The following is a 13,080-nucleotide window of genomic DNA, read 5'->3' as shown; positions in this document are numbered from 1 at the left end:
CCCCTTCACAAATACACAAGCACTTGGTGTGTTTTGTCTCCTTTGTGTCTCTTTAGTTGAGGTTTTTTCTAGGGATGTCCCGATCACCTTTTTTTGCTCCCGATCCGATTCCGATCATTTGATTTTGACAATTTGCCAATACCGATTTTTCCCGATCCGATCTTTATGCAATGCATTGAGAAAAAAAAGAAAAAAGCATTCAAGTTGTCCCTTAAGGTTATTTTTTTATTTAAATTGGATATTCTATCCAACATGGATATAGCTTCTTTCTTTCACAGCAGCATTGGATCAGTTCAGTTGTGCAGCATTGGATCAAAACAAAATCAAGCTTTCAGTACTCGTTAGCTTACTGCTACTATTAGACACTGCGCCCTGCCCACTCTGTTGCCAGATTTGAGAGAAATAAGCAACCAGGTCTATGAAAACAAGCCCCAAAGAAGCAACACATACATGATGTTGTGTAATTTGAAACCAAAACTAAGGCCTCAGGATGACTTTAAGACTTGAACAAGGTCATTTTTGTTTTGTAACATTGAATACGAAATAAAAAAAATAAAAAAATCCCGATCCCCGATTTTTTTTCTCCCGATTCCGATCTTTTGAAAATCACGTGATCGGCTCCGATCCCCGATCACGTGATCGGATCGGGACATCTCTAGTTTTTTCTCATCATACGTGAAAGCCCATTCCAAACAGAGCTGGGCTATTTCACAGCACAGCAGCACCAGACGTCTCCTACATTGTGTTAAACATTGTTGAAATATTTGTTTACAAGGTTCAGTGCCGTTTAATTTTCTTGTGATCAGCTCTCTCTGCCTTCTCCTTCTCCCTCTCTTTAGCTCCTTCTGCTCGCTCGAACTCAGGAGCCCTTTTGTTTGAATATGCAGAGGACTTCTTGCGCGCTGGTATTTGTTCAGTTTGCCTAATTAGAGTTTGGCGAGATGAAAGCAAGCAGCAGGGCTTTTTGCTCAGCAGCTGAAACTAAACCAGACACTGTTGTTTTGTGATTAGTTTATCCTAATTCAGGGTTGAGGTCTGACATTTAATGACATGGCTTTACTTTTCAAACATGGCTAAAAACATTTCTCACTTCATTCCACATTGTCTTTTGATGTTCAATCTTTCTTCTTTAATTGAAGATTCAATTGAGTTGTGATTCTCTTAGCAGGTGTATCCATAGGGCAGTGAAAACTATGATTACCTGAAGTGGCCTTTTCAACTGTTAATCCAACTAATTGTCAGCCCTGTTATCTTGCTTTAAAGACAATTAAGATATTTAGACTGATATATTGAGCCACTTAAAAATGTTTTTTTTCAATTCTGCTTGCTGCATTGTGTAGTTAGCTTCTTCAGAACCATTGTATTCAACACTGTGCTGCAAAGAAGCAAACCATTATGCAGTTGTGAGTAGAGAGGAAACACCAGTTGGGACTTTCCAATCTTGGTTAAATCAAGCCGCTTATTGTTCCCCACAAAGAGGATTCCAGCCTCAGAAAATAGGCTCATCAATTATGAATACATTTGTTACACAATTTACATAAATTGTGCCATAGTTATCCAGCTCTCTCTCAAATGACTGAACTTCCAGGAGTATTGCACATTCTACGGTCTAATGTTGTTTACCAGACTCAATGAGCTAAATGTAGTTAGCGCATCATCTCAGTTGGAAGACATTAATTTTCCATTATGGGATGTTTTTGTCGTTACCTGCTGAGACCCACCCCCTGATGCAAGGCAGGAAGTCGCCCTGTCAAAACCTCACGGGAAGCCACATTTCTAGGAAAAGTCATTACGATTTTATTTAGTTCCTTACAAGAAACTACAGTTCAGTGCCGTGCCGCTGGTGGAGAGGAACAGGATGTGTGCTCTAAACGCAGGCTGAAGGGAGAACATTGTCAAAATGAAACATTAAACACCAACAAACGCTCAAGGCAAGGTGCTATTCTGCACTAATGTCCCTGTAGATTACTTTGCCTTGACTTGAGCTTCCATGGCTCAGAGGACCAGGGGATTTAGTTAGTTCTACTTTATCTCACTGACATGCGTTTTTACTTTTGTAATAGAGGCAAAAACAATATCTAAAAAAAATTCTGCGTGTACAGGTTATTCAAAAATGCTTTGTCTCTCTGAACTCAATATAAATCTACATGATTACATTAATATTTCAAAAGAAAAGAGAGCATAAGGACACCCAAGGACTTGGGTAGGGTGTGTGTGTGTGTGTGTGTGTGTGTGTGTGTGTGTGTGTGTGTGTGTGTGTGTGTGTGTGTGTGTGTGTGTGTGTGTGTGTGTGTGTGTGTGTGTGTGTGTGTGTGTGTGTGTGTGTGTGTGTGTGTGTGTGTGTGTGTGTGTGTGTGTGTGTGTGTGTGTGTGTGTGTGTGTGTGTGTGTGTGTGTGTGTGTGTGTGTGTGTGTGTGTGTGTGTGTGTGTGTGTGTGTGTGTGTGTAGAGGGTTTTGTACAGAAAGGGGGGGTGGTTGCATGTGCTAATCGTCCACTTCAGGCCTGGCTTCCTTCCTTCCATCAATGCTGCAGTTCTCCTCAACACATCTGACGTCGCAATTACAGCTTCCAACATCCCAGGAAAAGAAAAAAAACTGCATAGGGTGGCATGGATTCTGCTTCCCACTCCCCACCTTTAACTCCCCTAACGAGCAGAGTCCAGAAGTGGCAATCAGAGGCATTCATTCCATGAAATTGACTGTGGAAAGAGGGCGGGTGGAGCAGGGAACAGTTGTAGAATGCATCCGCAGCACTGGCAGTTGAAGATTAGAAAGAGGAGAGGAAGGACAGATGGAAACTCTGAGATAGGTCACTAGATCTCAGGGGACTAATGATTAGTGTTGACCTCATAAATGAAATGAAAATAGAGGTCAGACGTAGAGTTGATTGGTTTTCACATTGGACCCAGCATGGTTCTCCCAGGCCAGAAGCTCCACACATTTGGTAACTGGTAAAAATCCAAACAATGGAAGGAAATACAAAATCTAGAAGATATATAGTAAGACATTAGAATAGTTTGTTTACTATTTAAAATATGTTGCTTTCAGTATTGACAAAGACCTTTCTTTGAAGTGAATGCATCAGTGTTTTGTGTAAGAGCTGTTCAATTATTAAAACTCCTTTGAGTATCTTTAGACTGTCTTATTATTAGAATAAGTGAAGAAATCAAGAAATGTTTAATTAAGAAAGAACGGCAACTGTTCAGATCTCCACCCCTCACCAATCTCCGAGAGTCTCTGGTTTCTTTTCCCAGACATATCCCATGACATATTAGCTTGTTTTAATGAACAAAATGTGTGAGTCAAAGTGATTCACTCAGTGTTATGCAGTTAATTAAGAAATGTGGGGGAGCGTAATATCTCAAGATGAGATATTTTCCCTCGTAAGACTTAACTATGATCTCCTCATGTAGAGAATAGACAGTTATTGAGACAAAAAACAACAGACAAAAGTGTTTGCAATATTGGTGAGCCCTTTTAGCATCAACAATTTAGTATGAAATGTTCTTTCATATCTTTAATGTTGCAGTATATTAAGACAGTGTTTACATTCATTCTAGAGCAAGAGATAAGAATGTTTTGAAATTGTCACTCATGGCAGCATTGGTTAAAACATTCTCTTTCTGCAAACGTTGGCATGTGCAATCTTAATTATGTAGTATGGCCGTGTCTAATTGTAACTTTGAATTGTAAATCACATCACTTGACAGGCTTCTAAACAACTTAGTGCATCGCTCCTGACAGATGATGGCTGTAGCTGCTGAATAAAGTGGAAAGTGACCATAAAGATTTAATGCTTCACTCGCTCAGCTTAAGTGCCTCGGGGTCAACAGTTCCCTGTGGTATTTCCAAGGAAATCAAATGAATGCACCCTCACTCCTACATACACACAGAACAGTATTCTGTATTACAGTAAAGGGAATACATTTAGATACCTTGAGAATCTAGGGCATTCTGCCAGAAACCAACACAACAAACCAAGTAAAAATGTATGATTTGGTGTGTTCAGTGCAGGCATTCAAAATAGTGTATTTTGTGAATATTATTGGCTGTGGAAAATGTCCAGTTATCCTCTCTGTCTCCTGCATATTTATTTGAATTTACAACCAGTGTCAAATGTCAAGTTTGCTTCACAGAAGCTGAAATACAGCTCTGCCTTTGATTCAAATGCAGGCGTTGCACCTTTCACATTGCTGCGGTAACTGGTCAATTGAGAAGCAGTCAGATTTGTGTTGCAATGTAATCATAGCGCTGGGGTGCAAAGCATTCAAGGCAGATGGTCTGCGGTACTGTTGCAGGATAGATGTGTAGTACTACTACTGTAATATATAATGGATCTTGCACTCTTTGCAACACATTTAGAAGAGCTAAATGCTGCAGGCATCAAGGAGGTGTCTCAGTAATATTCCTCCCTTACTCTGGTGTAGCCTGTAGTTCCAGATACTCGTCACCTGTAGGTGTAGAATTATAAAAACAACAATTCTTAAGACATTTCTTAAACCCTTGGTGAACCTGCTTATTATCTCATTCACATATTTTACAGTTAAAACATAAGCAAAGATAGCTGTTTGTACGTGTCACTTTACGACTCTAGAGCAGGGGTCTCAAACTCAAGGCCCGGGGGCCAAATCCGGCCCGCGACTTCATTTTATGTGGCCCTGCAAGAGCTTGCAAAGAATATAATACGTTTATTATACAGTTACATGCCACTTTACAGAAGCAGGTTGCCCATAAACTACATGTCCCACAATGCGTCTCGTTTTGTGACATGTTCACTGAAGTGACTTGCTGCTTTCAGACGTAGTTAATGACATTCACATTCACAAACCTTTACGCGAATGTGGCCCGCGATGAAATTGAGTTTGACACCCCTGCTCTAGAGCTAACTAGATTAACTAACATGTGACTAAACCAGAGGCTTACACCCAAGCTGCAGCTAGACTTCTCAACATCTCTGAACATTAGACTTTGACCAAAACCTGACTAATATAGCTGCTTGCAGTAAATCCAAAAATAATCTATCAGTTTAGAACCCTGCACTTTTCACAGTGTGATGTATGAGCAAAACAAAATAAACTCCAGTGACATGCAGCATAGGTGTTTATACTGAACAGACAGACACGGTCCTTGAAAGAACACTGACTCAATTTCAGCAATGACAAAAGCTTCTACTTTGAACCATATGTGCATTGTTCACGTAGCTATTTGATTGAGGAACAGTGCAGTATGAGGGGCCGTACAGGCCGTAATTCATACTGGTCCTCTCACGCACATACATTCTCCTTTTACATACATACATTTTCCCTCTTACAAACATATATTCTCCTTTTACATACATACATTTTCACTCTTACACACATATATTCTCCTTTTACATACATACATTTTCACTCCTACACACGTAATTCTCCTTTTACATACATACATTTTCACTCTTACACACGTACATTCTCCTTTTACATACATACATTTTCACTCTTACACACGTACATTCTCCTTTTACATACATACATGTTCACGTATATATTTACACTCACACATTCATACATTTTGCTCTCATATTATCATATTTCAATGCACACATTCATGTATTGTCACTCTCACATTCATGCATTTTTTTTCTCATATTCATATATTGTAATGCTCATATTTATACATTTTGCTCTCATGTACATTCATTCAATGTTTACATTTAATATTATAAATAATATATGCATGTCTGAAGACAATATATGTATGCAAGTGAAGAATGCATGTATGTGAGAGATAAAGTATAGTGGAAACGGAAAGGAGTATGGTTGAAACGGAAGGCAGGTCATTCTCGCGCTGTGATTGGCTCAGAAGGTCGAGTGGGGCGGGCTCATGTTCAGAACTTCTGATTCAAATCAACATGATGGAGGGAGATGAATCCGTGTATCTACGGACCATTTGTTTTTCTTTATTAAAAAAGTAAACGGAAGAGTGTCGAGGCGTTTTTGCTTTTTACCTTACTAAATGGTCTAATGGTCATTGTAGCGAGGGGGGGGACTGTGGTTTTTATCATTCATCAAAGATAGCAGAAAACATGCATTATGTACTATGGAGGGGACTTTGACAGAAGATTACTCATAAAGTACATACTAAAAGTATTTCATTTTATTTTTGGTAGCAGTCAAACTGGTACCGAGTCCAACAGTGTCACTTTTATTAAGAACTTGTGGAAACAAATATTTGTATCGATCATCAAATATAGCAGGGGAAAAAAGAGCAGCTGATTTGAAAAAAAAACTTGAGAGACGGCTGAGGTGACCGCAGTGCAGAACCGCTGTATACTGTAGTTTAAATCTCCTAACAATGTTGTCCATTTTAGACATAGGCTTATTATATTTACAGCCCTTAACACCATTCATTTTCTGGGCTCAATGTTTGTCTTGGCCGTTTTCTTTGTGATCGCTAAATTCCCCTAGTTTCCTTGAGGTAATTGACACGGCTTCAACTCTGCATGCCTTGCTATTTTTTGTGTTTTGGTTGAAACATTAATAATGCATTTTGATTTTGAACAGAGCAGCTTGTGAGCATTTCTTAGAATACACAGCATTATTTCCCTCAAGTGATAACTAAGATAGAGTGTGTTCACGGCTGTGAGAAAAAGCTCAGTGTGCGGTTGCTTCACACCCTGCGCTATACTGTATATACGGCTCTTCAGAAGAAGAAAGCTTTACAGATCTGAACATTCAGAAATGAACCACTTCCTCGTGTATAATACAGCAACAACTGCCCAGTCTGAGCAGAGTAGGTTCATTTCATTCTCGCTACACACATACAGAGCTACAGTTACATGAGATGAAAGAGTGTGTGTGTGTGTGTGTGTGTGTGTGTGTGTGTGTGTGTGTGTGTGTGTGTGTGTGTGTGTGTGTGTGTGTGTGTGTGTGTGTGTGTGTGTGTGTGTGTGTGTGTGTGTGTGTGTGTGTGTGTGTGTGTGTGTGTGTGTGTGTGTGTGTGTGTGTGTGTGTGTGTGTGTGTGTGTGTGTGTGTGTGTGTGTGTGTGTGTGTGTGTGTGTGTGTGTGTGTGTGAACACTGCTTTTGTCTTTTATCCTTTATTAAAATCACAGCAAGCTGTAGACTTTGACTCCATAGTGTCGGTAAGTGGCTGTGGACTCAATGTGCAATAGTTTCACTTGATTTCATTTTATGTTAGTGTATAAAACATGTTTCTTCCTTTTTAAAATGTGTCAAGCTCGATGTTAATAATTTAAAGGGCTTTAAGACGTGGAAGCCTTTAACAGCAGTCTATAACTCTCAGCAAGATTGTAGAAGTCTTCTCAGTCCCTTACCTCCCACTATCTCACCCTTTCTCTCGCTCATATAATAGATATCCACAATGAATTATTGAGCACTTTAAATTCTGCCACAGTTTCTATATTACTTAAGCTGGGCAAAGACACTATGCATTATGGATCAGCCAACTGAGATGGATGTTATTCACATTCAATCAGAACCATTTCCCCACATCTTTTAAGCAGATGTTTTTACAAATTGCCGGTTTGTTTCCGAGTCCTCGAGAGCCGTGCTTGCACTTTTTTGGCAATGAAAGACATGCAGCAATGATTACACAGCGACACTTTACTTCTGCCCAGGCCTAGTAAAAGCAAGTGATTTGTGGATGTGTCAAATGTTTTGGATATTGTGGAGTTTCATATCTTGTGCCAAGGGTGCACCTAGCATAAGCTGCACATAAAACCATTCATTGTTCTTATTTTATGCTTCATGACTTTAACACACTTCAATATTTCTTGCTTCTTTGTGAATGCTCGCTCCCATTGAAGTCATCAAAGGCAGTGCTGTCAAGAAATATGTTTTAACGGCCAACAATGTTGGCATCTGCAAGGAAAGAAGAAGGTTTTGAGTCAGTATGACATGTGCCATCAGAAGGCACATAAAGTGCATTGGCCATATGCTGATGAGAGTCCTTGGAGGAAGATGCTATTTAACATTCCATCAGGGGGCTCGGGAAGCAAACACACTCTTCCTTCTGATTTAGTCTATGTGTCCATCTGATGAGCGACAGATAGGGAAAGTGAGAGGAAGTGGGGTTGGGAAAAAAAGGCTTAAAGATGAAGGCTGCCTAGCACATCTGTTCATGTGCGTAGGATGATGTGACGGAGGAATGTCTCACAAGGTCATTCAAGAGCATGCTGTACTGTACCTATCAAATGCTGCTTTCAAAACAAAGAATTGCAAGACATCTCAGTAATTATTATTTAGTTTAAAGGTGACCTATCATGCAAAATGCACTTTTGTACGTCTTTTATACATGAATATGTGTCCCCGGTGTTCCAGGGAACTCACCAAGTGTCAGAAAACACAACCCTCTCTATTTTCCTCCATACCCAAATCTCTAAAAAAGGGGCTGCAACAGATCTGATACAGACTGATCCAGATTTGAACACTGTCCTGACGTCAGGACGGTGGCGCTACGGCTATTGGTCAATTCTCCACCTATCAGGGGAATGAGAGGTTGGGCCATGGCCGGCCATTGCTGCTCGAAAGCGCTGGAGACGCTGTACTACATATGCCAGGCCTGTAAGTGGCGCTGTAGTCTGCCATAAAAGCAGCGAAGAAGACTTCCCTTGCATGGTTGCCATGGTTGCCCTTCTGTTTATTCTCCGCTTTGGCTCTTTTTCTCCCTCCCCGAGGCAAGCGTTTGCACCTTCTGCTTTAAAACAAATGAATAATGACCCTATATAAATCATATGTAAGGGATAATGTGCAGCGTCGCAGTCATTATGGGGAAAAGAACACCGACAGGCTGATCAGGAGCCCGACGCGAAGCAGAGGGATCTAGATCGGCATGAAGGTGTGCCGTTTGATGTCTATGTCTGGACCGCTGCGTAAAAAGGAGGGTTTCTGCCCCATTACTTCTCTTCTTACTTCTATAAGAATAAAACACGGAGTACAGAGATCTCTTTTTCTCCCCCTCTTCTCCCCGCTGCAGCCTAGCAGATGATCTCAAAGCACGCTCCCCTCTCCTGCAGGGGGGCGTGGTCAGCTGCAACTCACAGAATCAGCCCCCTGCAAAAACACAGCTGGAAAGAGCAAATAGAGCGAAATGAAGCATGGCTAAAATGCAGGATCGTTTTGGTATTTTGAAAAAAAAACTATATTTATATACTTTATTTAGGTATGGCCCTACAATATATTACTCGAATATAGCATGATAGGTCCACTTTAAGGAACGTTTTTTGTATTTATGGACTGATATATTCATATAACTAATGGACATTGCCTGTCTTTATCATGTAGTACAGTATATAGCAGTACATTGGTGACCAAACCACCCACAGGAATTTTAATAAAATCAGTAGTGGCCTGTGTTCATCAGACCTGTATGTATAGCAACAGAAAATGGCAGATGAGGAAGAGGCGAGCAGAAGGCAGCCGCAGCTGGCTGATGGATGGCTGGATGAGGAGACGGGGAGCAGCCAAAAGGTGGGGAAATTGGCGAAAAAAATCAAAGGGAAGAGGAGTCGGCCAGATAAGACGTGAGCTACTTCTAATGGCAGAATTATGACCCTGCTCCATCTGCCACTCAATCATAACCAACCAATTGGCGGTGGTTCCGTTAGACACTCCCATCTTCACTCACCGCCGAATGAAAGGTAATCAAACGCTCAGATGTCAAGGAGATGTGGGGACAAAGTTTGGGCTCGGATTGTGTCACGTTCCCAGTATGTGATGCTGCTTGTGGCTGTGGTGAATTTGTGATCCAATATTAAGGAATAATTAAAGGGGGATGGAGCCTTTCCTTATGTCTTTAAGTGATCAGTCATTTCAATTTTAAGTTTCAGTACCTTCTTTTTTCTCTCAAACAACTTGTTAGCAAAAGCTGCCACATCCTGATCAGACTGAAAACAGAAGGAATCTTGCATCCTGTGCTTCTGCCAATACAACAACATGTGTGTGACTGGCTGTGTGTGTTTGTGTGTGTGTGGCCTTCCTGTTTTCTTGATTTGGGAAATTGAAGTTTAGCCTGTTGCACAGATCAAATCATGTATTCCCTGATACGATATCTTGGAATGGACTTTGTTTGCTTTCTTTGCCTTTTTGACCTGTCTGTAGATATCTGATTATACTGGCTGTGTAGATGCTGTCTTTTCATATTTTCTTATGTCTTGTCTTCTTTACCTTTCCTAGTCCTCCTCGGCCATAAAATGGTGCCGCTGTGTTTTGCCCGCCTGAGCTGGATGAAGCCACGGGTTGGTGTATTTGAATGATTTTGTATGCAGCAACAGCACCATTCTGTTTCATTGCAGGAGCCTTCGCCTTATCTCCTTAATGGATTATGAGCAAGGGAACAAAAACAGAGGGAGGCAGAGTGAGAATGATTGGACTCCCTGCAAAGGGCCGGCATGAAACGGACTGCAGGCAGATAAATAAAACACTCTGCCTGTACATTTCCTCTGTCCCTGAATCACACATGTTATTAGGAAAGAAGACAATAGGAACAGCTTGTAGTCAAGAGTCATTTGAGCTTCTGTAGTTTTTGCATTATATTTAATCTGCTTGCTGCTGTTGGCATAGACACGCTTTGTAATTTCCGCTGCAGCTGGCCCATAGTTGTGTGTTCATTTGGGTTACTAAACACTCGCTTTCTTTTTTTTACTGCAACTGAATGCTTAAGTATCCTTAGGCGTGAAGCGCCTCAGATAGCCAGTCCATGGTCTGAATGTCAAAGCCAAATATTTTAAGTGTTGCTTCAAAACCTGTCACTCCAAATCAGCTGCAGAGAACAGTGGTTGTAGAGTGACTACATTACTTAGAAAAGGACTTCATATTTTATAAAGATTAATGTAGCAACACATTATACATCTTTCTGGAAGAAAAAAAAAATCAGTCTTTGAAGTTTGAGGGGTCATGTAGCAAAAGCTGTTCGAGCAGAATATGTTGTGCATGTTGTAATTTTCTTAACGGTAAAGTAAAGCGCTCTAAGGCTGCACCATCGCACTTCCTTAATGGCAAAGGGTTAAAATGATGAACCTGTTTGCTGGTAGTGCCAAGAGACCTCTGTTTGAACTGGTATTGATCAAGAAGAGACAGGTCTGTTTGAAATGATTTGACCTTTTGGGACTTTGAGTCCGACATGATGCTGTTGATATTCTGTGCTGCCTGGGGTTAAATCCAATTTACTTTAGACATTCCGTTTATTTAGGAGTACATTTTGCTCAAGGCCATAGACCATGTTATTTATTTTTCTTTTAAAGGTTTGCTTCCGATAATTCTATCCCCAAGACATGCGTGTGTATGTTTACAGTATATGATCACTGCCAGCTATGGTGTTTACACTTCCAACAGGTATTTCTTCAGATTATTCCCTGTACAATTGTGATTGAACAGAGGGGAACAGGAGGAATCTTGGTGATGAGACTAAGTTAGCGAAATCAGGGCTTTAACACAGCATTAGATTATATTTCCAAAGAAAGACTTTGTCAGAATGTGAAATGGGTAGGGTGGTCTGATGCAGAAACGTTAGCTCATTGTGGAAATGTTTCTTTTAAATCTATTGATCCAATGTTGGCAAGTTGGTGCAAAGTGGCCTCCAGTGAGATAACTAAATACTTAGGCGGCTTGGTATAATGGTTACTTGTTTTTTGGGTTTTTCCGAACAACTCAAAAAAACTTTACCCTGTAGCGTTTCTTCAGCTTTATCTCTGACCTGCTCTGTGGGAGACTCTGATGTTTTTGTCATGATTTGTGTACAGTAGTAGAGGATGAATCCAATTCAATTATTTTCTGCCAAACAGTTCTGTGTGTTCCATAAGTACTCCAGAGAAAAAAAAGCATTTGTGAGAGCAATAGCCTTCGGGGGTTGCGCCAAATGAAAATGCTTTTTTTTCTAACCCCCCACACCTCACTCAAGAAGTGTTTGCTTGTTTCTGTTACTATTCGCTCTCTCTATCTCTCTCTCTATCTCTCTTTCTCGTTTTTTACCTTTGATTTGAACTCTGACATCCAAGTCTGCCCCAGGATGTCTGTCACAAACTGCAGTCCAACGTTGTGACAATGCTTTTTTTCTTCCCGTGCCTTTTATGACCTTCTTTTCTTCCTCTTTCTGTTCTTTTTTTCTGTTTTTTTCCCTTTCAAGGTCTGGCGCACCTGACGTTAAACGACCAAGGTATGGGTTCATTCCGTTTTATTTTGGTTCTGTTTTTTTTTTTAGAGGAATTGACTCAGCCTCTTCCCCCCAACCCCTCCGAAACTGCCGCTTTTCCTCACAATTTCCTCCTTCTTTTTACCTTTTGGTACCATGTCCCTCCATTACCTCCCAAAACCTCCCTTGTCTTTTTAACTCTTTGCAACATCCTCCCCTGTTGCTGCCCCCTTCTCCCTCTCCTTCCACATCTCTTCATTCTTTTCGTTGTTCCTCCTTATTCTCCCCCCCCTACCCCCCCCCCCCCTTCCCTCCTGCCATGTCTTTGTGCTTTTCTGTGACCTCCACCAATGTGTGTCCCACCCCTTGTCCTGTCCTATGGCTCACGTCCTGGACCTTCACCTCTGACCACCTTTGTCCCTGATGACCCGACCCGGGGCTGAAGGTAACACTTTTCTGCTATCCCTTGTGCTTGGGTTTAAACAGAAAGTTAAACAAACTGCTGATTCTATGGGAAATGTGTTTGTTGGTCAAAGTTTCAAAATGTGTTCACACCCCCATTCACTAACACTTCAAGGTGAAAGTGTTTTCGAATGTGCAGAGTTTCTCTTCACCACTCTGCTAACATTCTCATTGTTTGGCATTCTGATTTTAAAGGGTTGAGGTCAAGTTGTGATACAACACTATTACATGTGTTTAACATTTGATGAGGAAATGTCTGCAATTGTCCTGATTTTGCTATGTATTCTGGATGTTATTTCTGATGCAATGTTGTTTACATCTTACACCGCACTCCCCTATATCCCTCACACTTTATTTTTATGTTCTGGCCTTAGGGCATTTGACATATGTTTTTCCAAGGAGGTATTTTAAAATGGCACATTTTAATCTTAACATTTGATGTAATTTTGTGTCTTCTTGAAGCTAAAATTCATTTCCAACTACACACCAC

General features: G+C 40.8%; 1 protein-coding gene across 7 annotated transcripts in view; it reads left to right on the top strand.

Annotated features, from left to right (window-relative positions):
• The window catches only part of nrxn2b (neurexin 2b), a 667,491-nt gene that overhangs the window by 213,185 nt on the left and 441,226 nt on the right, over positions 1 to 13,080 (top strand). For 6 of the 7 annotated variants that reach the window (XM_079668270.1, XM_079668275.1, XM_079668271.1 and 3 more), the window contains one exon: positions 12,123 to 12,152. The exons of the other annotated variant lie outside the window; for it this stretch is intronic. In XM_079668270.1, the coding sequence (XP_079524396.1) occupies positions 12,123 to 12,152 (30 nt within the window). The remainder of the gene's footprint in view (positions 1 to 12,122; positions 12,153 to 13,080) is intronic. 7 annotated transcript variants of the gene reach the window in all.

This window comes from Notothenia rossii (assembly GCF_949606895.1).
Source record: "Notothenia rossii genome assembly, chromosome: 3".
NCBI lineage: Eukaryota > Metazoa > Chordata > Actinopteri > Perciformes > Nototheniidae > Notothenia > Notothenia rossii.
Note: the sequence above shows the minus strand (reverse complement) of the source record. Positions and strands in the feature narration are given on the sequence as shown.